The sequence below is a fragment of the Cavia porcellus genome, unplaced genomic scaffold (assembly GCF_034190915.1).
Source record: "Cavia porcellus strain 051 isolate PalLab524CR breed Dunkin Hartley unplaced genomic scaffold, mCavPor4.1 scaffold_7, whole genome shotgun sequence".
In the NCBI taxonomy this organism is placed as follows: domain Eukaryota; kingdom Metazoa; phylum Chordata; class Mammalia; order Rodentia; family Caviidae; genus Cavia; species Cavia porcellus.
Genome location: NW_026947490.1, coordinates 16,385,323 through 16,411,302, shown reverse-complemented (window position 1 = coordinate 16,411,302; position 25,980 = coordinate 16,385,323). Strand labels below are relative to the sequence as shown.

Genomic DNA, 25,980 nt, shown 5'->3' with positions numbered 1-25,980 from the left:
GTCCCCAAGCCTGGTGTGGTGCCACAATCCTATAATCCCAGCACGCAGGAGGGTGAACCAGATGGGTTTTGAGATCGAGAGCAGCCTGAAACAAGAATCCCATCTCAAACAAACAAAACAAAGAGTGTGTCCTGGGTGGAACAGGAGATGCTAGTGAAGCTAAGACTAGTTAAGTTTTTGAGGGCAGACTTTCCCCTTGTTCCCTGTGGTAGCTCCAGCTTATAAAACATAGAAAAAGTAACTTTAAAAAAAAAATCAAGCTTGGCGTGGTTGGATTGCGTTTCTTGGGTTTGTTTTTTGTACTGGGGATCGAACTCAGGACCTTGCACTTGCCAGGAAAGCACTTGTGCTGCTGCGCTCTACATCCTGCCCCGTTAAATCCTCATTCTCAATGGTGAATTATTTATTTATTTATTTAGTTTTTAGAGACAGGGTTTCACTGTGTAGTTCAGACTGTCCTTGAACTCACTGTGTAGCCCAGGCTGCCCTCAAACTCAATAATCCTCCTGCCTTAGCCTCCCAAATACTGGGATTACAGGCATGTGCCACCACGCCTGGTTCTTCTGTATTATTTGATCACGACAGAACCTAGAAACCATTTCTACTGGGAGCATTTTAAGAACCCGAGAAAGGTCCCGAAACACCAATGAAGAAAATGAATAGTGATGAAAGGCAGGAAAGGAGCTTTAATTAGCATGGCCACGCTGGAAGCATAAGTAAGAGTTCAAAATTTATCAGCCAGGAATGGTGGCACAAGCCTAGGCTGAGGCAAGAGGACAGCTGCAAATTTGTGGCTAGTCTGGGCTACTTAGTTCCATCCAGCTTGAATTACAGAGATCCTATATCAAAAAAATCTGTTTTCCAGGGACAAGAACTTTAGCATTGTGTCGAAAAGGGAAACAAACTGGGTGTGATGGTACATGCCTATAATCCCAGCACTAGGGAGACATGACAAAAACATCATCATGAGTTCAAGGCCAGCCTGAGCTACAAGGTGAGTTTCAGGTCAGCCCAAGTTACAGAGGAGGCTTACCCTCAAAAAAATAAAAGGGTGGGCGCTGGGGATTCAGTTCAGTGGCATAAGTGCCTGTCTGGTAAATGTGAGGTCATGAGTTCGATTCCTGTTACCAAAAAAAAAAGGTGGGGGAAACAAAGTCAAGAGTTACGGGTTTGCATTATTGCAAGGTATGTAATTCTGGTCATGCTGGATTACAGCAATGCTGATCTCAGGACTGGTTCTGTAAACTGTTTTTGGAGAAGTCCTTAAGGCCTTAGGGAACAATCTGATTCTCACTAAGATGAGTGTTCTTGCTTGTAGGTTGTGAGTGGTCTCATGGAGCGGAGGTTAGGCCAATGCCTGGAGACTTTTAGGCAGAACCCACAGTATCTGGAACAGGACACTGTAAAAATTGAGAATTGGATATCTGACAACATAATACAAATCAGAGAGATTTTTAAAATAAAACATATAATGAACATGTAAATGATACCTTGTATTAAAAGTCTAAGAGGGTAAATGGAACTTAATACATTCTTTGAGAGGAGAGTAAGAGTACTGAAGAAATATGAACCTCATATGCATAAAAATTGAGAGTCTTGGAGTAATGAGTAAAAGAACCCACATGAGGGTTCAGTGCCACATGCATGTAAAGCCAACACTTAGGGAGACTGAAGCACAGGGATCACAGCCTGGGCAACTTAGTGAGACCTGTCTCAAAATACACCAACATTTGTATAAGAGATGGGAATATAGCTCAGTGTTACAGTGCCCTAGGTTTGAGTCCCAGTTCTGCCAAAATATAAATAAATAAACAAACAAAAGAAATGGCCAGGTACAGTGGTCCTTGCCTGTAATTCCAGCACTTGGGAAGTTGAGGTGGGAGGATAGCTGTGAGTTTGAGGTCAGCCAGTGATACAAAGTGAGTTCAAGGCCAGCTTGAACCGCACAGTGAAATGCTATCTCAAAAAAGACAAAAGAAAAAAAAGCAAAACAAAAGAAGACACAAACTAGTAAAGAAAAATATAGAAATTCTAAAACAAAATCAATCCAATACAGAGAAAGGAGAAAAAAGGAAACATACAACATAGAATAACGTTATTAGTAACAACATTAAACATGGATAGATTAAATCCTTCAAATAAGAACCTCTTTTTGGCTACCTGGAACTGAATTTAGGACTTTGCACTGGGCTGTTAAGCTACATTCCCAGCTCCAAGAGACAACTGAGTGTATTTAAGAGCTGCTAATATAACTAATACTTAGTGTATCTAAGAGTCTTCCTGAGATAGGATAGAATGATAGGTAGAAAAGGAGACAAGGAAAATCTTAACTTTAAATTTTTTTTTTTTTTTTGTCTTTTTCCTTTTTATCGTTACCGGGGATTGAACCCACGACTGCCTGCTTGCAAGGCAAGCGCTTATGCCACTGAGCCCCTAAATTATTTTTATCCCCAGCCCCTAAATTATTTTTTAAGGAAGCTTGCAACTTCAGAACAGAATTTATCTAAGGTTATCCCTACATGTATACACTATCTTTAAATTTTTTTTTTCTTCAAAGCCCATCAGTATACTAAATTCATAAATTAACCTAGTTGATGATAAGGTAAAGGACAACAACCCGTTCTTAAAATGAAAAAACACACTCAAAAAATGTTTTTAGGTGAAACATTTTAGATCACCCATTTTGAGGCAAACCTCAAAGACCACATATATATAAACCCAACTACAGATCATCATTAGTATGCCGCTTTCCCTTCAGTGCCTCATCTGTGTGTGTACTCTTCAACTATGCTTAATAAAACCTTTAATATTTCTCATTGACATCCTGAAAGTCTTCTATGAAGTTAATTGATACTGGTTTCTTTTTTTTAATTTTTTTTTATTTTAAAGAGATTAAGACAAAAGAGGACATAACAAAGCAGATCAGAACAATGTAAGCAACACAGTATTTCACCACAACACAACACAACCGGTAATTAACAGTAACTACCATAATGGCTGTTTCTTTGAAATAGTTGAGCATAACTTCATATACAATAGTATCAAACATAACAAAATAGTATAAAACCATTCAAGAGAATCAAAGTATTACAGGGCATTCAGAACCAAATAATAAAGGACGAACAATGGCTACTATATTACCTCATTTTCCATAGAAAATTTGTTTATACTATCACACATAATAAAACCCAATACGATTGATACTGATTTTTATGAGGAGACAAGTTCTGAAAACGAGATGGTCTTCAGGTTTACTGTTTCTTTTCTTTCGGACACAACTGCACTGTCCCACCAGCATTCCACAGAGACTAAGATTCTTCATTCATTTCCTTAAACACAATGTATTGTAAGACTTCCTTAGAACAGACAAACATATGGCCTAGTACAGCACGAAGTCCCTGGGGTAACTTTTCTGGTTAAACTAGTTTAATTTCTAATTAGTGTAGTGTTAAGCACCTGCAATTCCAGCACTCTCGAGATGGAGGCAGTGAATCAAGTGCAAATTCCAGCACAGCATGAGCAACCTAGCGACTTATGAGTCTGTCGAGGTAAGAAAGGGCTCGGAAGGTAGCTGTGTACAAAAATCCTGGGTTCAATGCTCAGTAGACACACCCACTGGTAGGGGGAGGTGGGGAGAGGGAGGAGAAAGAGAGACATAGACGGGGGCGGGGGAGATACTTGGCAGGCTTAGTTGAAGTTCCTTTCTTCTTTGGGGCAAGTCCTAGGACATCTTTAGGTGACATTCCCACACCCTACTCGGTCGTTACCCTTTGTCCAGCTCTTTGTCCTGGAGTGCTCCTAGAAGCCTCATTCTGGAAGCTGTGGGAAACTTTCCTATCCCTTATTTGCAGAAGGGGGCTGAGATCCAGTGGATCGCTCCGGCTGCAAAGGACCCCGGGAAATGTAGTCCAGCGTTGGACGATTACCTGTTCTTGGCTCTGGGTAGTGCTCTCGCTCTTTGCCACATGCCTGATGTTAAGCAAAATGTTCCATGGGGGGAAAGACTGGGAAGTTTCAGGGTACACCAAACAGGTTCTGAAAGAAGTTTCCTTTCAAACTGTTAATCATACCAAGGAAAACTTTCTTCCATGATACCTACTTCCGCTCAGAAAAGCACTCTTGAACAAGTGAGAATCTCGCGGGAACATTGCAGGACGTTCTGGGAAACGTAGTGTCCTACGAGAACAGAGAAATGGCTTAACTGACTGGAAGGATGCTGTTCGGGATTTTGTAACCCCCGGACCGGACGTAATGAGTACCTGGCCAGATAGCGCTCGATTGTCCTCGGAGGACACTTACGCGTCCGGGTGCAATGTGTGCTTTTGTGTAGGGGTGAGTCGGGCTACTGGTTTTAAGCAGCTGGAGTCGGGAGGTAAGGCCTGTCCTTGGACAGCCAGATCTGGGATGGGGCTAGAAATGCACAAAGACGCTAGCTGAAGGCCTTCCAACCTGGCGAGGGTGGCCGAATGAGTGAACGGCTGCAGGAGGGATGTGGCTATGTGTGAGAGCGGGAGCGTGCACGTGAGACCATCAAAATGTGAGTGACAGACTGACGATTTCGGAACCCTCCTTGAACTGTGAAGCGGGGAAGAGTAACGGTAGGTATTTGAAGTTCGTTCACTCGAACATTTGGAAAGGAAAAAGCTGTAAGTAATAGATGTGATAACAGTATAAAACAGTGTTTCTGTTTACCAGATACATTTCTTACATAAAATATCTATTGTGACTTTTTAAATATAAACTGAAAGCAATTTTAAAAACTCATTTGACCATTCATGCGTGGGCCTATTTTTGGACTTTTTTTTTTTTTTTAAAGAAAGGGTCTAGCTACATATTTCAGGGTAACCTTGAACTCACTGTGTAATCCAGGCTACCCTCATGGCGATTCTCCTGCCTCAGTCTTCCCGGTGCTGGACTTATAGGTGTGTGCCACTGTACTCAGCCGGATTTTAAATTTGTTCTGCTGATCTGTGTATCTGGAAAGCAATAACCCACTGTCTTCATTGCTGTGGTTTAACTTTAGAAGTAAAAAAATGTAAATTTTCTGACTTTGTTCATTTTCAAAATTGTTTTAAGTGTTTTTTGCATTTCTGTATGAATTTCTTCCTGCCTTCCTTTTTCTTCCATTTCCTTCTTCTCTTTCTCCTTTCTTCCCTTCCTTGTAGAAAACAGCCTACAGAGTTTGTCCTTGATCAAGGCAAATGAGGATGAAAAACAAAAAGACCCACTTAATTTAGAAAGAGGAACCAGAGATCTCTTGCCTCTCTCTTGGGTAAAGAGTCCTGAGCATTTCACTCACTTCGATTTTATTCACTTAGATACAGGAGCAATTAGAGTAGCAGGAGGTGTATTTGTCTCCTGTTATCTGTATTACATGCCCAGGAAAACAATTGGATCTCAGCTGTGTTGACTTTTACTTTGAACTTGCAACTTGCCTGCTGCCTGCACACTAGGAAAAGAGCAAAGCTTGCTACCGTTCTCAACTTTGTGCTCCCAGAGGGGATCAGTTAGGCCTCTATCCTCATTATCTGGTCTCCTAACACTTCCTCTCTAGATTGAACCCAGGATCTTCTTACTGAGTTATAATCACAGCCCCCTCTTGCTTCTTAGTTTTTATTTTGAGACAAGATTTTGTAAAGTTTGCCAAATTGCCTAGGCCAGTTTTCAACTTCTGATACTTTTGTGTGAGCCACCCACAGGGAGGAATTACAGGTGTGTACCACCTTTCACAGCCCAGAATTGATTCTTTAACAATATGTGTCTTCTAAGTCATGAATATGAAATATGCATTTCTAAGTATCCTCATTTTCTCCCAGAAGTGTTTTGAAATTTTTAGTGTGCCAATCTTGCACAGACATCCCTTGATATTATAGTTTTTATGCTTTTAGTTTTGATTTCCAATTACTGTTAGTTCTAAGGAATACACTTGATTTAGCAAAAAAAAAAAAAATAATAATTGACTTTTTAAACTCAACTAGGTCTGAAAACTTTTGTGTATTCAGTAGGGTTTTCTTGATAGATTTTGTTACCTGGATAAGAGACAGTTAAGTTCTTTTTCATTCTCACTGCTTTATTTGTTTTATTTATGCTTGTCTTATTGCATGAGTTAGTACCCACAGTAAATGCTGAATAGAAGTTACAAGACAGAACATCCTTTGCCTTGTTCCTGTATCTTAGGGAAAAAGCACTCAACCACTCACCATTAAAAACAATGTTGTAAGTTTTTGTGAGGTTTATTATCAGATTGTGGAAATCCCATTGCATTCCTCACATCATTGTCATTGTTTTATCAGGAATGAATGTTAAATGTTTTTCAAACGCTTTTTCTACATCTCTTGAGATGATCATTTGGTTTTTTATTATAGAATGAATTTGTATTGTTTAATCAAAAGAATTTACTGATATTTCCTTATTCATTGGTACTGGCTATTGAACCCAGGCCTTTGCACTAAGCTCCACCTCCTCTAACCCCTTGCCTTCTTTTTCAGACAGGATCTCACTGTGTACTTCAGGCTAGCCTCAAACTCACTATTAGCCCAGGCTGGCCTTGAATTTATAGTGATCCTTCTGCCTCAGCCTCTGAAATGCTGACACTATAGGCATTTGCTACAATACCCAACTTAATTTTGAGATACAATGTCACTAACTCATTAAATTGCTCAGACTGGGCTTGAATTTGCAGTCCTACCTCAGCCTCCCAGATTGCTGGGATCACAGTTGTGAGCCATCACACTCTCTGATTTTAATTTTTAAAAATTTTCATTTGAGTATGTTTTTATGAGTATTTATTTTACAGTGATGTAGGAGAACTATAGTTTCCAACCTGCTGGATGCCAGATGTACTGAGTTTGAAGTAGTCTGCTGTGAAATTGAAGAATGAGTTCCAGAGGACAAGGGTGATTAAGAATAGAAAAGTTTATTGAAGATAGCTCCTGAGAGACAGGAGGGTCCCAAGTGGGTGCCCCTGAGACCCTTTGTCAGAGGTAATTTATACAGCAATGTATATGTACTGAAACTATAATTAATCAACAGGATTACAAGTATGGCTGCTTGATCCAGTATGAAAGTGAAGCACGCAGCAAAGTCATATGGCAAGTACCATTAACTTTAGGATTTATCTATGACCTCTAAAAGAGGAACATTTTGGAGAAGGGATTGGTCCAGGTGTTCTGGTCATCCTCCCAGGTATCTGATGCATGTCTGGACTTAATGGACTGGGTGTTACTAACTATAGAGTAATTCAAGTTTTTGTTCATCCCTTAGGGACGTATGCAGAGGTTGGGCCAGTGACTTTATCTCAAGGCCTTGCTTCTTCAGATGCACCTCCAACCGCTGCTTTGATGTCTTTATTTTTTTCTGCTGACTTCTTTGAGAGCCTGCACACTCTCTGACTATATATTGATTTTTATGTAACTCAGTTGCCTATAACAATACTGATTTTGAAGTACAGTATTATTGAGGTTGGGGTGGTGGTGGTGCTGAAAGGTATTTTTGCAGGTGAGGTCGCCAAGGAAAAGATATCAGCAACAACAGTAGCAAGAATCTATATTGTTTGGCTCCTATAATACAGTGACCATTCTCAAGGTTTGCATTCTTCACAGGTACATGCTGTCATAACTGTGTAGCACATGTGTGATTGTCTATGCTAAGTCATGCTTATGTAAATATATCCCACTATGTGCCTGTGCCATTTATGCCTATGCCAAACAGTGGGCTCATGTCCTTATGTGTCTTTAGATTCTCTGGGCTTTGAAGTAGTCTGCTGTGGCTCCCTACATCCCACCCCCTCAAAGGTCGGGAGAATATTGCTTCCTCTGAACTGCCCTTGCAGTATTGTTATAGGCAACTGAGTTAGGGACCTTGTTCTGAGGCTCCAATATGCAGATGAAACATCTGTGCTTACAAAAGGCAAGGCCAGTGGACTTTCACCCATATGTCAGCCTGGTCATTGAGCAGTTGAACTGCCTGGAGTAAGACTTGCACCCACCCAGTGAACTTTGGAGCCAAATAGACCAGTTTGGCTTTTAGGAGCCCACTGTACCTTTCAATCATACCAACAGGGCACATGTGGGCCATAGGAGTATGTGGAAATACCTTCTGATATCATTGTCTTTGGCCCCTTGTTGTACCTGGGCCCTTGGTCAGATGCTATCCCTAGCAACATCGCATATAGTTGACCACTGCTATGTCTTAATGGTACGGACTTGCTCAGCAGAGGAAATGAGGTAGGCAAAGCCTATACCTGTAGCTGTAGCCACAGCAGTCAAAGCATATCTGTGTCCCTGAGAGAGAGGCAGGGGTCCAATATAATCTATCTGTCATTGTTGCAGAGGGTGGAGTATTCACAATATCATGCCAAGCTCTGTGAGCACCTTTTTCCTCCAGGAGGCTAAATGGGTGCCCTGTGGACACTCTTTTACCATGGCCTTTGACTCAGCTGGAGTGAAGTCCAGGTGCCGCTGCTATGCTATAATTTGCATGGTGTGGGGTCCTGTGTTTCCTTATTACTTATAGTGCCACAGTGCCACTGCAGAAGGTAACCCATAGAGAGTGGCTACCACTCAAGGCATCTGTTAAGTCATTCCCTGACAAGAGGAGGGGCTTATGTCCTGAAATATGATACACTACATGGTTAGTTGTTTCGGCATGCTCTTACAAGTCTTAGCACAGTCAGCACATTTGGTGGTGCCCTATCTGCCAATCCTGGCCTGCCCAAGCTGCTGGCCAGAGCGTCACCCCCAAAAGACAGCCCAACTGTTCATGCAAGCTGTAGGGGCCTTTATATATTACAAGTAGCCACACTGCCCACAACTGCTCCCATTGGCTCAACCTGCCTGTTTTGGTTTCAAACCAGAGGATTTCTGTGCTATGCGAGACAGTGGGGCTGTGCCACAGCTGGACCCATCGGTATACAGGCATCAGCCAGAAGCCCCTCTTTTCCTTTTATATAGGGTCTAGGTATCATTACCTATAACCCGTCATCCTGTATGGTTTCCTGTGACATATATGTCACTGGTATCAATACTGTTGCAGTTCCGTTGCCAACAGGCTAAACTCCAGTTAAAAATTTTTATTGGACAAGTGCTTTATTTATTACTTATTTTTCTAGTACTTTTTTTTTTTAATCGGTACTAGGGATTCAACTCACGACTGCCTGCTTGCAAGGCAGGCGCTTATGCTGCTGAGCTAAATTCCCAGCCCCATTTTTCTAGTACTTAATGCATATAAATAAAATTGTTATATCTTACAACTATTTTATATACAAAGATTTAGATAATACTAAAGAATCTTGATTATGTATTAATTTATGATATTTTTAAAAGTTAGGTATCATACCTCTCTGCTTTCCAAATGAGAGGATGAGAAGCAGAGAGATAAGTAAAACTTAAGATGGAGGAGCCAGAAAAATCATGACAAATATTAATGAAATGGTGGAGAAGTTTCAAGTCTTACACACAAACACACATACACGATACGTACATATTCTTAATTGAAAAATAAAAATTTGAAAAAATATGATGAAAGAATATGATGGAAATTAAAACTAGTGATTATCAAGTCATCACTGGCTGAGGAGGCTCTCTGCTATAAGTATGTTCCCCAGGTAAGGGTGAGGGAAGGGGCTGCTCTACCTCTAGGACAAGACATCCATGTACAGACCCAGCCTTCTATCTGGTGTTTGATCTGTACTTCTACTGTGCTTCCCCGTCATCTGCTCATAAGCGTGCAGAGTAGCATATACCACTGCTGTTTCTCAATTAGTAAGTACTGGCTTTCAGCTCCTTTCTAAAACTGTAACCAAAACCCAGTGGGGGCTTCCGCTTCCCTTCTTTTTGCAATAGGCCCCAGCCAAACCTAGTATCTACATTCAGAGTTAGGGTAAATGGCAGGATAGGGCCAATGACTCTGAGAGCTGGCACCTGTGTGACTGCCCTCTTTGAGTCCTGAAAAGCAGCTCCCACTGTGTCTGACAAGTCCTGTGTCCCACCCTTTTGGGTCATTCAGTAGGGCACAACAGGGTAGGTAGGTACACTAAGTACATCTCCAAAAGCCCAATAAACCTATGTATGCTTGTAATTGGTATACTGTTGTGGGTCTGGGGCATGCCTGGATTTTATCAATAATGGCATTGGGAATTACTTTTGTCTTACGCAACCAAGTATTTGGGAACACCCAAGAATTTGACAGACAAGCCAGGTACCTGAACTTTGTTTATGGATGGCTTACCCCCAGGCCAGCAAAACTTCTTTCAGACTGTGTATGGCAGTTTTCAAATCTTCAACACAGAGCTTAACATAGTATTAGTATAATGGAATAATGACACAGAGTATGGCTTGGTCCAGGTGGCCAATTCCTGGGCTACCAGGCCATGACACAAAGTCAGACTATGCAAATAGTCTTGTAGAAACATCTGGAAGGTCCATTGTCTGCAAGGTGAAAGCACATTGGTACTATCAGGCATGACAGCCATGGAGAAAAAGGCACTGGCCAAATCCACAACATAATGATACAGACCCAGCATCAGGATGAGACGAAGCATCAAGTCTATAACAGTAGGCATCACTGCATGCAATGAAGAAGTCACTTTAATTTCCAGTAATCCACAGTCATTTGCCACATCCTTTTTGGCTTCTGAACAGGCCATACTGGGCAGTTGAAAGGGCTATGTGTTGGACATATCACCCAAGTCTTCCAATTTTAAGGTGGTTTGTTCTATTTCTTCATGGCCCGCAAGGTAACTGATACTAGTTTATGCACACAACCTATGTAGCCTATGAGAGTCAGTGGTGCATGGTGTAGATGTCCCCAGACTATGGATTTTACCACGTGGATTTGCAAGCTGGATTCTCCCTGCAGGGTATCAAACCAAGTGCTAGTTAGTATGTCCACCCCCAGTATATATTCAGGAACTGGAGAAATATAAGGATGCAGAGCCAAATGCTTGATATCCAATGTCACCTAGGCTCTCTGGACCATGATATAATGACCTTCATATCCTGTTATTCATGCAGTAGGTTCCGTGAACAGTCTGGACTGCTATATATTAACATTAATTCACCCACCATGTCCAACAGTGGTAGTACATGCTGTGTATTTTGGGGGAACCAGTAAGTAGTTCCACATGTAACCTGTGGTCTTCTGGGGCCCCCATTAACTTGGTACCTCAGCCTGCTTCCTAATCTGGATAAAGCAAGCCAGTGTCACATCTTCCTGTTTCACTGTGGCTGCCTTTACCTTCAGTTGACCTGCTCACCAGTATTAAGTCCTTCATATGTGCGGGAAGCGCCACTTCAGCCAGGGCTTCAGTCATGCATAGTGAACATTATTTGTGGGGCTGGAGGTTTAGCTCAGCGGCATAAGCGCCTGACTTGCAAGCAGGCAGTCGTGAGTTCAATCCCTGGTACCGATAAAAATGAAAAAAGGAAAAAAAAAAAAAATTATTTGTTGCATGCTCATTTCTTGTAGCACAGAGATTGTTTAAGTAGATTGTCCTTTTTATAACTTGCTCCTGCAAGTCATCTGGATTCTCCCAGACCAGGCAGGCCACTGCCATTAACCAATTTATCACAGTCTAGTTTTTGGCTCATGGGGCAGAGCTTTGCACATGCTATAGAACCCATTGAAAAGAGCGGGTAGTGGCTATGTTGGCTATTTAGAACATGTACTGTAGATTTATCGCATGTTATCAGCCCCCTTTGCCCTACAGCCATAGCAGCCATGTAGGCACTGTTTAAACCCACCTGTTTTTCACTTGTTTTTTTCAGCTCCCTTAACTCCATGGATGTATATGTTGTATATGTGGTATAGTAGGTGAATGTAGGTGTTCCCCATGGCCCACATCCCTGGTCTATGGGATCCTCCACATTCTGATGAACAGCAGGCCTTGCACTTAAAACCAGGGGAGTCTCCCATGTATGGGGACTTAATGCTCTGGCAGTAGTACTTCTTGTGCTCCCCAACATAGTTTCTGTGGCAGCCAGCCATTGTTCCATTGATGTGCCTCCAATGATGCAGATCAGGAAGGGTTTACCACAGTTGGGCTGCTGGTAGTTCTGCAGGGTCAACTTCCTGTTCCTGGCCATGGCTTGTGCAGATTGAACAAGTGTTCCCTGCCCAACCAGATGCCCTCACTGGGCTCCTCCTGCCATCAGGTACTGCCAAGATCTAGGCCACTGCTCGGAGCTGGGCCTTCTGCCTGCAGCTGCTGGCTTTATATCCTTTTCGTGTCTTTTGGTTCTAAATCATTCAACACATTCCTGGGTGCAAGAAAGACTGTTTCCCAGTCCTTGGGGCCTTTCTAAGTTGCTAAAAAGGTGGCTACAGGTAACCAAGGAGAGGCCAAGGGAAGCATGTCAATGGTAAGTCCCTTTCCCCTACAGGGCTCTCCCTTGCTGTCAGGTGTTGTTTACAGAGACCCTGCAGGGACATTCAGTTCATCCTCCTGACAACACCACTTGGAGTGGGGTTAGGGGGCTGAGAGGTATTTTCACCTATGAGGTCCTGCAGGAAAAGAAACCATATGGAGCAGACAGCAACAACAGCAAGTGTCTTATAGTTCAGCCCATATATAGTGTCCATTATCAAGGTTTATATGCTTATGTACCATCATAACTACGCTTATGCAAGTGTATCCTGCTGTGTGCTTGTGCCAAACAGCCAGCTCATGTCCTTATGTGTCCTTAGCTGCACCAAGCTTTGAAGCAGTCTGCTGTGACTCCCCAAAAGTATTAACCAAACTTGCATCCCTGGGACCACTTACTCATGATTTATACTTTGGTATGTTGTTGGACTTAAATAAAATTTAAACCTACTTTAGCAATACTTACATTTTGTTTAGCTTTTGAACTATGTTCATAAAGAAATTATGTTTCTTGTAATATCCTTCTGATTTTCCTATCAGGATAATGATGGCTCACAGATTAATTTGTGAAATGTTCTTGTTATTGGGTAGCTCCTTTTAGATACGGCTTACCAGTTAAACATTACCAGATTCTTCTCATCTCAAAGAATTGAATAAGACAAACAAAAAATGGTGCCAAAGTTTATTTTATTTATTTTTTTATTTTTTATTTTTTGTCTTTTTCGTTTTTATCGGTACCAGGGATCGAACTCACGACTGCCTGCTTGAAAGGCAGGCGATTATGCCGCTGAGCTAAATCCCCAGCCCCAAAATTTATTTTAAAAAGCGAGATTGGACAATAAGCATAAGAGAGAAACTGGCTCTGCAGGGCAAACTTAGGCCAGACAAAAGAGCTTAAAAATAAAAGCAAAAAATAAAAGTACACCGTGAAGGACACAGGGCTGCTCACCATGAAAAGGCATGATAGTGAGCTCTTAGTGGTATCCTATCTCTGTTTCTTCCACACACCGAGGAAACCTGTGACAGTTTCTACATACCAGGTCCTGAGATTTATTTGGTGAGGTGTACGCTGGAATCTGGTAATGCTTACTTCCCCAACTAGTTTTACCATGCCCTACCTTCCTGCTTCATTCTTATTTTGGAAGAACTTGTTTTACAATTGGGTTTATTTCTTTAAATATTTAGTAAAGTATCTCAATGAAATCACCTGAGTCTAAAGTTTTCTTTATGAGATTTTAAACTGCAAATTAAGGTGGATGTGGTTGTGCACATCTGTAATCCCAGCACTTGAGAGGCTGAGGCAGGAGGATCTCTGTGAATTTGAGGCCAACTAAATTCTGTCTTAGTTACTTTTTACTCGTCGCTGAGACAAAATACTTGAAGCCCAAGTTGGGAAAGGAAAAGTTTATTTTTTACAGTTTTTTGGAGGTTTTAGTCCACACTCAGTTGGCTCCAAGGCAGGCGGGTGTGGCTGGGCCACAGTTCATGGCAGCTGCAAACAGCAAGCCGGAACCAGCAAAAAGCAAGACACACCTTCTTCCTACCATTACATCACATCCTGGCTCCACCCCTATGTGTCTATCTGTCTATCCATTCTATTATTGTGATATTATTGTGTTGAAATTCTGGATTTGTCCTGGTAATGTTAATAGACAATGAACCATCACAAATGCACAATGCAAACTCATGAGGCCTGGGGGCCACAGATATAAACCATGACATTCCACCCCTGGCCCCCATGACTCATGTACATCGTTTATACAAAAGAAATTTAGTTCACTACAAATTGAGTTCTTGGCCAACCTGAACTGCATAGTGAGACTCTATCTCCAAAAAAAAAAAAAAAAAAACCCTACAAATTTAATAGATACAGGGTTATTCCTTCAATATTTTGTTTTTAAAGAAAGCTTTAGTAATTTGTGTCTTTGTAGGCATTTTTCCTTTTCACTCAGTTTTTAAAATTTAGGTTTGGATATGTACCTGAATGGGATGTTTACGTAGCTTTTTACAAAAACTTTTTTTTAAGAGTAGAAAAATTTTTTTGTGAGATAGAGACAGCTCCTGAGAGACAGGGGACCTAAATAGTTTTTTGTTTTATTTTGTTTTGAGATAAATTCTCACTATGTAGTTCAGTGTGGCTTCAAACTAGCAGTGATTCTCAGCCTCCTGAGTGCAGGGATTACTGGCTCATATCACCATACCCAACACTGTATTATTGATTTCTGATTTAATTCCTTTGTGATCAGAGAACATTCTTTGTGTGATTTGAAATAATTTTAAATTTAATGAAATTTATTTGTGGCCTAGAATATAGTCTCTTTGGAAAACTTCTATGTGCAGTTAAAATGAATGTGTATTTTGTTCTTGGTTTGAGTGTTCTAGAAACATCAGTTAGTTCACGTTCATTGAGCGTGGTGTTCAGATGTTCACTAGTTTTCTGTCTATCCATTCTATTATTGTGATATTATTGTGTTGAAATTCTGGATTTGTCCTGGTAATGTTAATAGTTTTTGTGTTTGAAACACTATTTTGTGGAGCGGTAGCAAGTTAGGTTTTTTTCCTGTACTTTTTTTTGTTTTTATCTTACTGTGTCTTTCTATAGGCAGGACATGGCATTTTAAAAATCCAGTATGAAGCCAGGTGTGACAGTACTCATCTGTAATCCCAGCACACTTGGGAAGTTTAGGCAAAAAGTTAGAAAATTCCAGACCAGCTTGGACAACTAAGTGTTCTTAGGAGATCCTTCCTCAAAATAAAACATAGAAAGTGAGTGGAACTGTAACTCAATTCAAAAACCCTGAGTTCAGTAAATCTAATTTGATAATCTCTGCCTTTTATTTGGTGTGTTAGTTTCAGTAAATACTATCTGGTGACTTATGACTGGAAATTTGTTTTTTTAGCATTGTGAAGTCCAAAAATCCAGTTCTACTCACTGGGCCAAACCAAGATGTCAGCAGGATTGTACTGCCTTGTACTCCATGCCTCTTCCAACTTTTGTGGCTCTTAAGTCCCTACCTTAAGCCTGTGTCATTCTTTTTGGTGGGGGCTACTGCAGGTTGAACCCAGGGCCTTTGTACTGAGCTGTGTTCTCAGCCATTTTTGTGGGGGTGCTGAAGGGGATAGAGTCTCACTGAGTCCCTAAATTGCCCAGTCTAGGCTCAAAATTGGTACTCCCCCTGCCTCAGCCTCCCAGGGGGCTGACCTTACAGGTGTGTGCCTCCATGCCCAGTTATTAAGGTTGGGATCCTTACACATCTCTCTGTTTAGTTTTCGTATGATCTTCTGTGTATCTCCTGTCTTCATCCCCCAGTAAAATGTTACCGTGCCAAGATCCTCAGTAATATCTGTAGTTTCTGTTGCCATTTAAGGTAATATTTAGAGGCTTCAGGGATTATGACCTTGGATGGCCTTACTTGGTCTGGTATAATTGGGATCTATCTATATCTATATATCTATATATGTATCTATATCTTTCATAGATTAGTGAAATTAAGTACAATAGGTTTAAAGCTATGTTGATTCACTATTTTTTATTTGTCCTTTATGTTCTATTTTTTTCCTTTTTGATAAGTGGTTTTTTTATATTTACATATTATATGCTGTACTGATTTTATTACCTCTTTGTGGATCCTGAAGTATGTGTCACAATTTCCCAGGAGATGGTGCACACCTGTAATCTCAGTACTAGGCAGGCTGAGGCAAGAGGAGCGCCTCAGATTTGAGCAAGCCTGGGCTATACAGTGAGTTCAAGACCAGCCTGAACTCAATAGTGAGACCCTGTCTCAGAAAAACAAAAACAAAACAAAATTTTGTCACTATTCAGCTCAGAAAATGCTCAGAGAAAAGCAGTCATAATTATTAAATAAATGGACTAGCATGGTTGTGTTCAAATACAAGTTCACAAATTCTAGAATTGAACTTCACACAATTTTCAAGTATCAGAAAAATTCTTCCTCTTAAAAGATAAAATAAAACAAACAACAAATTCTTCTTTTTTTGTCCTGTTCTCCAGTTTGAATGGGTTTCAAAATGCAAACCGAAAAAGAAAAAAAAAATGAAAAAAAAAAATGAGCCTGTGGGCCACATAAAACAAGCACCAGGCCAGATTTAGTTCATGGGCTATAGCTTGTTGACATCTGCTTTAGAACAACTAAAAAGGAAATATCTATAATGAATATTCAAGTGAATAAAATAGTGTACTAAAAATATTTAAGACAAAAAATGCAGTCAGAGGTAGAACAGAACTAAAGAGACAGAAAACAAATATCTAAATATGAAATGCAAATCTTCACTAAATGTGTATGATCTACATATCACACTCAAAAAACAGAAATTATTAGACAATAAAAAAAGCAATTTCCACCTATTGTCAAACTTTACAAAACATACGTTTGGCGGGGGGCTTCTCTTGCTTCTTTGAGGCAAGGTCTCTCTGTTTATCAGGCTGACTCTGAGTTCCCTATGTAGTCAAGGCTAGCTTTGAACTTGTTCGTTCTTCTGCCTCTGTTTCCTGAGTGCTGTACTCACAGGCATGTGCCGCCATTCCCTGCTCAAAAACATACTTTTTGATTCAAAAGCACAAGTGTTTGAAAGGAAACAGATGAAAAAAGTTATACCATACAAACTGTACGAGTACAGGAATGGTTATGGTGTTAGCAAGTAGAATGTAAATATTACTAGAGACAGTAAAGAATATTTTAAGAATGATGTTACGTTGTCAAAAGAAACATGTGAAAACTAGAAAAATTGAGCAAAAATAAAGTTGTATTGGGTTATAGCCAAAAGTATAAAACAAATATCCACAAGGTCATGCTGATATAAATAAAAGGTCAGCTAGGTGTGGTGTTGCATGCCTGTAATCCTGGTGCTTGGGAAGCTGAGATGAGAAGATCACTGCCATTTTGAGGCCAGATTGGGCTAGTGAAGCAATCTGAACTACATAGTGAGACTGTCTCAAAAATTCAACAACAGGGGCTGGGGATTTCGCTCAGCGGCATAAGCGCCTGCCTTGCAAGCAGGAAGTCGTGAGTTCCATCCCTAGTACCGATAAAAAAAAAAAGACAAAAAAAAAAATTCAACAACAGTAACAAAAAGATCAAATGAATGATGGAGAACAGACACAAAGCTCATAGAAGAATTTAATTTCTGTAGGTTCTCAATTCTTGGGTGGTAGAGCATAACTTGTCATCTAAGTGTGAGGTGTACATAGTGAGTTCCTTCTAATGAGTAAAGGAGAAGAGCTAAATTCATAGTGTGGAAAGGTAACAAATACTTCTTCAACTAGCTAATCCAGGCTAGCATCTGCAGCCTAAATAAATACACCTTTGATATGTGATGAGAATGGCATTATACCTCTCTGGTCTTTGACCTTGTAAATCCCTGTGTAATCCTGAACAAAACATTAGGTAAAGCTGAGCTGAAAGATGGTCTATAAATTACTTGACCATAGCTAGGCGTGGTGGTGTACAGCTATAATTTCAGCACTCTGGAGGCTGAGGCAGGAGCATCACCACAAGTACAAAACCAGCCTGGACTACATAGTCCAGGATCAGCCTGAATTACACAGTGAGTCGTTGTCTCAAAAAAAAAAAAAAAAAAAAAAAAAAAGAGAAGAAGCTCATAAAAAAGGGCAATCTGAGAATCTATCAAAATATAGGGGCACTTAAGGAGTTCACAGCTAAATGTAAAAGTTATCCTGGGTGATACCTTGAATAGGGAAAGGACATTAAGTAAAAACTAAGAAAATCTAAGGCAGGAGTGGTGATGTATGACTGTAATCCTAGGACTTGGGAGTCTAAGAAGATGATCAAGAACTTTGAGTCTTCCATAAGCAATTTAGCAACTTAGTGAAATGGTGTCTCAAAATGACAGAAAAAGAAGTCTACAAAGTAGCTCAGCACAAAGGGCCTGGCTTTAAAGCTCCTCTCATACTGGAGAGAAAAGTCACATTGTACTTCATAATTATATGCAATTATTTGTCAGTTGAGGCTTGGGGATATAGCTCAGTGGTTAACACTGTCCACCATGTATAAGGCCCTGAGTTAGATCCTCAGCACTACACAGAAAGAAAAAAACATGTTTTTACTGAGAAAAAAAGGTGTACTTCAATATAAAACACCAGTTTATATCCATGAGGTTATCAATGTTAGGCATAAAGTAAGCACTCAAACGTCTGTTTCCTTTCATATTGCCAAGTTATATGCTCATTTTGGGTATTTGTTGTGATACTGAGCCTGTGTGCATACACTTTTTATCTTTTGCGGCACTGGGGATCAAACCTCATTTATGCTAGAAAATCACTCCACCATTGAGCTACACCCACAACCCAAAAACATACACGTTTTTGAAAAAGGCTATGCTGGTATACGAGTATAGCAGGTATATTTTGTGTATGTTCATCCATCAATTGTGGGAATGGTCATAAGATCTCTGGAGAATAAGGTAAGTATTAAAGAAACATCAGTAAATAAAAATAGTTGTCTTATGTTAAAAAAGACAAATGATTTCCTATGTAATATATACCACTAAACATGAAAATTTACATGCAACAAGTAACTTAGCAAATTATGTGGTGTAATAGACCATCTGAAGAGTCTTATTTCCATTAAAAAAATTTAATCCATTATACAAACATTTCCAATAAGACAGTTGACATTCAGATAGCTGCTTTGTTAAGAAACAAAAAACCTGATCTTATAAAAATCTGTCAAGAACTCATAAAAGTCAGAATATAATCCATTTTATGAGGTGAACAAATATGGATAATGAACTTTACAAGGATATTCAGGAGGAAGGAAATATGTAGATCACTCTCACTAATAAACACATATGCAAAACTTTTTATCAGAGTTTGGGACTGAAAACCCCAACTCATGTGGCCCCAAGAGACTAAAATGCCAGTCAAAGTGATGAACAGTGGTCAAGGGTAGGAAAGGAATTTAATCAGCATGGCCACACTGAATTCCAGAGCCTCACAGGAATTTTAGGGCTTTTTAGAAAGGTAAGGGTTGTGGGTTTGCAGAGTTGGTGGGGGTGGGAGGATTGCAGAGCTGAGTCCACAATTCTTCAAAAAGGATAACCTGACTTAACATTTTAAATGAACACAGCACGAACTGGTTTTTCTTTTTCGTTTTTTGAGACGGTCTCATTATGTAATTCAGGCTGGCCATGAAGTCACAGTGGAGCCCAGGCTGGCGTCACACTTGGGGGAGTCTTCCTGCCTTGGTCTCCCAAATGCTGAGCTAACTGGCCTATGCCACTGTGTCTAGCAGTTTTTTTAAAATTCATAGCTATTTTATACTTTATTCTACAAAGAGGGTGTATATCTAACTACATGGCTGATTATGACATGGTAGATATTTCACTTTTACCCAAAGTTGTAAGACAATAAAAGAGATAAATACAAAAACGAAAGCAGAAGTACTGTTTTATCCTGCATTAGCTACCCATTAGGCTCAGCCTCAAAAGCCCTATTGTAAACTGATTCACTAAAAATAGTTCATATTGTGAAACTGATCCAGCGGATCAATCCGTGGGGTGTACCTGGAGGCGGAACGGGGATTAAATAAAGACATAGGGGAGACAAAGAGAGATGGAAACAAGTCAAGAGAATCCGATCAAGCCCCCAGTTTATTCCGGAAGTGATTACATCTTTTATAGGCCAAGGGCGGGAGGTGGGACAGGAAGAGGCTGTAAGCAGGAGAGGGTTATGGTTAATGTAGGCAGACGCAGTGCCCATAGAAGAGAGAGAGGCAGGGAGGCAGCAATGGGCTGTCGCTTGGGCTCCCTACATGAAACATTGTATTAGCTGACGTAATATGTTTCTTTTTATCAAGATAAATTCATTTGCTAATTCTTTCATAATGTCATGGGAAAATAACTGGAAACTCTTGGCACAAATGACTGCACTTAGTGAACTGATCCAACTCTAGTATGCTGCCTAGTAGCTTAAGTCTGTGTCTGTTTGATGACTACCGATCCCTTTAAAATACTTGCCTGAGGAAGTTCAGAATTGCAGACAGTTTACTATTTGCTCCAGCCAAACCAGCGTATAGACCCCTAACCCGTTTCTTATATTTAGAAAGTTGGTATTTTATAAATCAGTTCTCTGCCCTTTTGAGATATAAATCTACTACCTTGAACTTTCTCTTCAAAGATCCAGAAATGTAGGCATTCAAGGAGATACCTCTTGTTCTAGCCTCCCCATTCCTGTGAGAGGATCATAACCTAACTTTTTTTTTTTTTTTTTTTTTTTTGGTTCTGGAATTGAACTCACCACCTTGTGCTTTTCAGGCTAGGTGCCACTGAGCTATATTCTTGGCCCATAACCTAACTTTGAGGGTTGTCTTGCTCTAACTCGTGTAACTACTTCATCCATAAAGGGAAAACTTTCTATCTCTTCTGGATAAGTGCCAGTTAGTAAAAATTCAGATGGCATAGCCACATAGACTGGATTCTCCTTTCATATCCTCAGTCTTTCCTTGAGCACTCCTTAGCATTTCTTGTTTCCTGCATTTTGTTTCCCAAAATTGAGCTCCATTTACAATAGCTTCACTTCCCTACTGCAGTAGTTACTGCTGAATAAAATGTCTTTATTGCCTTAACATGATGTACTGCTTTGTTTCAGTTTAATAGGATTTAACTATTTTATATTTTTTAATACCACTTAATGCAGACAATTCTCTCATTAAATGTAAACTGAAAAAGTGACTATAATTTCATGGAGGTTTTAAAAATAAAACCTTGTTAAGATCAATAATTTGGAGGAAAAAAAATAAAACCTTGTTTGTTTGTTTGGAGACAGGGTCTCACTATGTAGTTCAGGCTGGTCTTGAACTCACTATGTAATCTAGAGTGGCTTCTAACTCATGGTGATCTTGCCTCTGCCTCCCAAGTACTGAGATTACAGGCATACTCAGCCATGCCTGGCTAATAAAACCTCTTTGTAGTTGATAACCTTGTATTATAAATTTAAATTACGGGACTGATCCATTTTCACAAAAGTTGAGAAAATAAATAAATTAAGGGACTGAATAAAGTTGAAAACACTGAGAATGACAGTATTGATAAATGTGAGCTCAGTAAGTATGATTGGGCTTACCAGTATAGTGGCTAAAAAACTCTACAAACTAGTGCAGGAAAAAAAAATTGAAATAAAAACCAGTCCAACACAAAGACAGGATAGAAAAAGGAAGCATGCAACACAAAATATAAAATGGCACATTTCTTTGTAAACATATCAGTAGCTGAATTAAATATAAATAGATTAAATGCCACAGTTAAGAGAGATCTTGAGAGTGTATTTAAGAGCTGTGGCTATGTGAGCTCTTCCTGAAGTAGAAGAAATATAGCTAGAAAATAGACAAGGAAAATCATAATTTGAAAACTGTACTTTATGAAGAATACAAGTGAGAACACATAGTTATTCAAGGTATCTGTATCTGTGTAATACTCCATATCTCTACTCCCCAAGCTTGTGTTTTTGTTTGTTTTGCTTTTAAACTTTCAAGTCCATCTTGTCACTAGGATGCTAATTCCTGACACAGTTCCTCATTTCTGTGTCCTTTGTGTCTTGGATGAAAATATTCATGTAAGACATTTAATTGGCCATGAAATTTGGCAGAATTTACTATAAGAAGATATAATTACACCTTCAAATAAGAAGGGTCATGTAGGCATTTACTCTAAGTGCAAATTTTGATTTTTTTTTTTAGTACTTAAGATTGACCCAAAGACGTTTATACTGAACTACATCCCCAGCCACATGCTTTGTCCATCTATCTTTTTTTTTTTTTTTTTTTTTTCAACAAGGTCTTCTTATGTAGCCCAGAATTCTCCTGCTTCAAGCCTCATAGGTGTTGGTACTGCAGATGGTGCATCACCACGCCCAATTTATTTTTGAGATAGGGTCTTCCTAAAGGGTCAGTTCGGGTCTGAGACCAAATAGATTATAAACTGGGTTCAAATTTGAAATCTTACTGTTTCAATTTTCCCTAGTGTTGGAATTATAGGCATGTGCCATTACATCCTGCTCCAATGTCTTTTACATGCAGGAAAATCATTCCTGAGGTTCAGGGAACTAGGATGATTAGCATTGTTTTAGACTACATGATGTATATGCTTGTCAACATTTTTCTTAGAAGTTACATTGGAAAGTTGGTATCTTGAAAATGTCTTCCTTGTTCTTTCCAGATGGTTAATGGTCCCCCAAGGGCCTTAATCATTTAAGAAACTTAGAACTTTATGAAACAAAAAGTTCTAATCAAAATGAGATCTGCACAGTTCTTTAAAGAAGGCACTCCTTTCCCATGTCTTTGGGCTGTTTTTGAGACAAAACAGAAATGCTGTAGTACTTGTTTTAGACATAACCTGGAATCAGGACCAATGTGTATCATACATAACTTTAAATTGTTATAATGCTATGTGGGGTCATTTTGGGTCTGAGACCAAATAGATGATTATAAGTGGGCTGTACTCTGATGTATTTCTCCATTTAACCATAATTGGCAAAGCATACTACTGTACTGTATTTTGGACCATTTGTGGCCCTCAGGCTTACTAATGTCTGCCCATCTGCATAACAAGCACTCCCCAAACCTTTAAAGATACTTCAGATCCATAAATTAACCTAGTTCAAAAATAAGGTAAAGGGCAACAACTTGATCTGAAGATGAAGGAACAGGTTCAAAGAGTTAAAGAATGTTTTTGGTAAAACATCTTAAGATCAGCTACCTTGAAGGACAGTTCTAAGACTGCTATGTGTCCCCAATCCTAGACCACATTGCTGCTTTCTCCCTTGAGAGCCTGAATTCTATTTTCTCTTAAGTGCCTACTTACTTAATAAATAAGTCACTAATAAAACCATTCTGTGTCTTTCACTGACGTTTTGGAATTCTGTGAAAAAGAATCAAGAACCTACTCCGCTGGCTAATAGGAGTTTCTCATTAGCCAACGGAGTAGGGCTACAGACTCCCATTCCCAGGCCTCTGACCATGAAAGCCTGGGTTGAGTATCCACACCGGGAAAGCCTTAAGTAGTAACCAGGTCTTTAGACTAAACACTGAGGTAGTGACCTTAGTGGCTGCAAAGGCCTTCGGGAAATGTAGTCCAGTGGGCCAAAATAGCAGAGGCTCAGGAGGTGGGTCGTGCAAAAGCTCTTTTCAGCTCGCCTGATCCCAAAGCAAAATGCTCCACCCCACCCCGGAACAAAAGACTCAGAAATTTCACGGGACTGTAGCCATTGTTCTGTAAGAAGTTACTCTTGAGTTCGAATTGCTAATCATACTTACCTTCCGAGACAGTTTCTGTTCAGAAAAGCACGCGTGTTTTTGAGGGTCTCGCGAGAATTGACTAGAGTGCAGTGCATTCTGGGAAATGTAGTGTCCTGTGAGTAGAGAAAAATGGCTGAACTGGGTGGAAGGATGTTGTTCGGGATCTTATAACCGCCCTGCCAGACGTAATGAATACTTGGCCGGATAGTTATCCGGTTATCAATTGTCCTCGAAGGACGCTTGTGCGACCGGGTGCAATGTGTGCTTTTGCGTAGGGGTGAGTCTATTCGTTCTAAGCAGTTGGAGTCGGGAGGTAAGGCCCGTCCTTGGATGCCAGGCTGCCTGCTGTAGGGGACGCATCCGGATCCTGCCTGGGAGGGGGGTGGAAATCCACACAGACACCCGCTGAAGACTCTGCAGCTGGGCGGGTTGGCAGAAGGAGTGAATGGCTGCTGGCAGGATGAGACTGTGAGAGCGAGAGCGTGCGCGCATGAGGCCGTCAGAATGTGGGTGACATTCATGATTTCGGATCCCCCCATTGCACTGTGAAGTAAGGAAAAGTAATAGTAATTGTTTGACACCCATTTACTCAAATATATGAAAAAGAAAAAGCTAAATAATAAATGTGATAGCAGTATAAAACAAGGTTTTTGTTTATTAGATAAATTTATTACATAAAATTTCCATTACGACTTTAAAATACAGGCAGAAAAATATGTGAAAGCCATTTTTAAAATTCTGTTGACTACACGTGTGGGCCTACTTCTGGACTCTGCATTTCATCCTGATGATCTGTTAATGTGTCTGAAAAATCAATACCATACTGTCTTGATCGATATCGCTTCAACTTAGAAATCAAGAAATGTAAATTTTCCAACTTTGTTCATTTTCATGGTCTCGCTATGCAGTTCAGGCTGGCCTTGAGCTCACTTTGTAGCCCAGGTTGGTCTCGAATTTGCAGGATCCTCCTGCCTCAGCCTACCAAGTGCTGCGATTACAGGCATGTGCCACCATGCCTACCTTAAAATTGTTTGGAGTGTTCTAAATCTTTCACATTTCGATATGAATTTTAGCAGCACCATAATGTAATTTTTGCATCAATGAATGCTAGGTAGTGGGACTTTATTATCAATTTGGTCAAAATTGACTTTTAACCACTCCTCAGCTTGATTCGAAGAAATGAGGTACATCTCCAGCACCTCTTCTGTATAATTTAATTTAATATTTGAGACAGTCAGACACAAAGTTCCTCTGGATATGCTCAAACTTTGATTTTCCTGCCCCAGCCTCCCATAGTGCTGGAATTAAAGATGTGCACTAGTAAACCCAGCCAAAAATTGACTTAACAACATTGTGTCTTCTAAATCATAAATATGAAGTATGTATCTCTGTTATGTATTTAGTATCAGAATTAATCTTATGCCTTTTTGGTCAGATCTGTACCCCGAGAATCTCATATATGATGCTATATTGTAAATGGTTTTTATGTTTTTAGTTTAATTTCCAAGTATTGCTATTGTAAGGAATACAGTTGTTTTAACCAAAAATACAGTTGACTGTCAAATTCACTTATTAGATCTAGTAACTTTTTTGTGTATTCATTAAGATTTTCTCCACAAACGTTTTTGTTATCTGGGTAAAGAGACAATTAAATTTCTTTTTTGGTTTTATTTGTTTATATTTTTATTCTTGTCTTATTGCATTAGTTACTATCTACAGTGTGTTCTGAATAGAAATGACAAAAATTGACATCCACCCAGGCATAGTGGCACACACCTGTAATTCCAGCATTTGGGAGGCAAGAGGATCACTGTAAGTTTGAGAGCAGCTTGAATTGCATAGTGAAACCCTGTGTGGAAAAGACCAAAAAAAAAAAGTTAGAGAAAAAAGCATTCAGTCACATACCACTAAGAACAATGGTACCTACAAGTTTTTTCGTAGTTGTTCATTATCAGATTATGGAAATCCCATTGCACTTCTCATGTCATCGTTCACAGCTTTGATGGAAATGTGTGCTAGACTTTTTCCAAATGTTTTTTGTATATCTTTCAGATGGTCGTTTGTTTTTTAATTAATACACTGAAAATGTTCTGTTAACAAGAATTTTATTTATTTATTTATTTATTTATTTATTGGCTTTTTGAAACAGGGTCTTACTGTGCAGTTCAGGTTGGCCCTGAACTCATTTTGTAGCCTAGACTGGTTTTGAACTCACAACAGTCCTCCTGCTTCAACCTCCCAAGTGCAAGGGATTACAGGCATGCTCCAGCTCATCTGGCTAATGATTTTTAAATATATACCAAATTTACATTTCTTTGACCACGGGAATTCTTTTTTTTTTTTTTTTTT

General features: G+C 39.8%; 1 protein-coding gene across 4 annotated transcripts in view; it reads left to right on the top strand.

The window, feature by feature from the left end:
- Positions 1-4,160: 4,160 nt before the first annotated feature.
- LOC100730169 (zinc finger protein 345-like) overlaps positions 4,161-25,980 on the top strand; it is a 58,323-nt gene continuing 36,503 nt past the window's right edge. Inside the window, exon 1 of one of the 4 annotated variants that reach the window (XM_063252643.1) lies at positions 4,161-4,332. In XM_063252643.1, the coding sequence (XP_063108713.1) occupies positions 4,252-4,332 (81 nt within the window). In that variant the 5' untranslated portion in view covers positions 4,161-4,251. Of the gene's footprint in view, positions 4,373-20,601; positions 23,945-25,980 lie in introns of those variants that run through there. The other 3 variants (XM_063252647.1, XM_063252646.1, XM_063252644.1) reach the window with 3 other exon arrangements.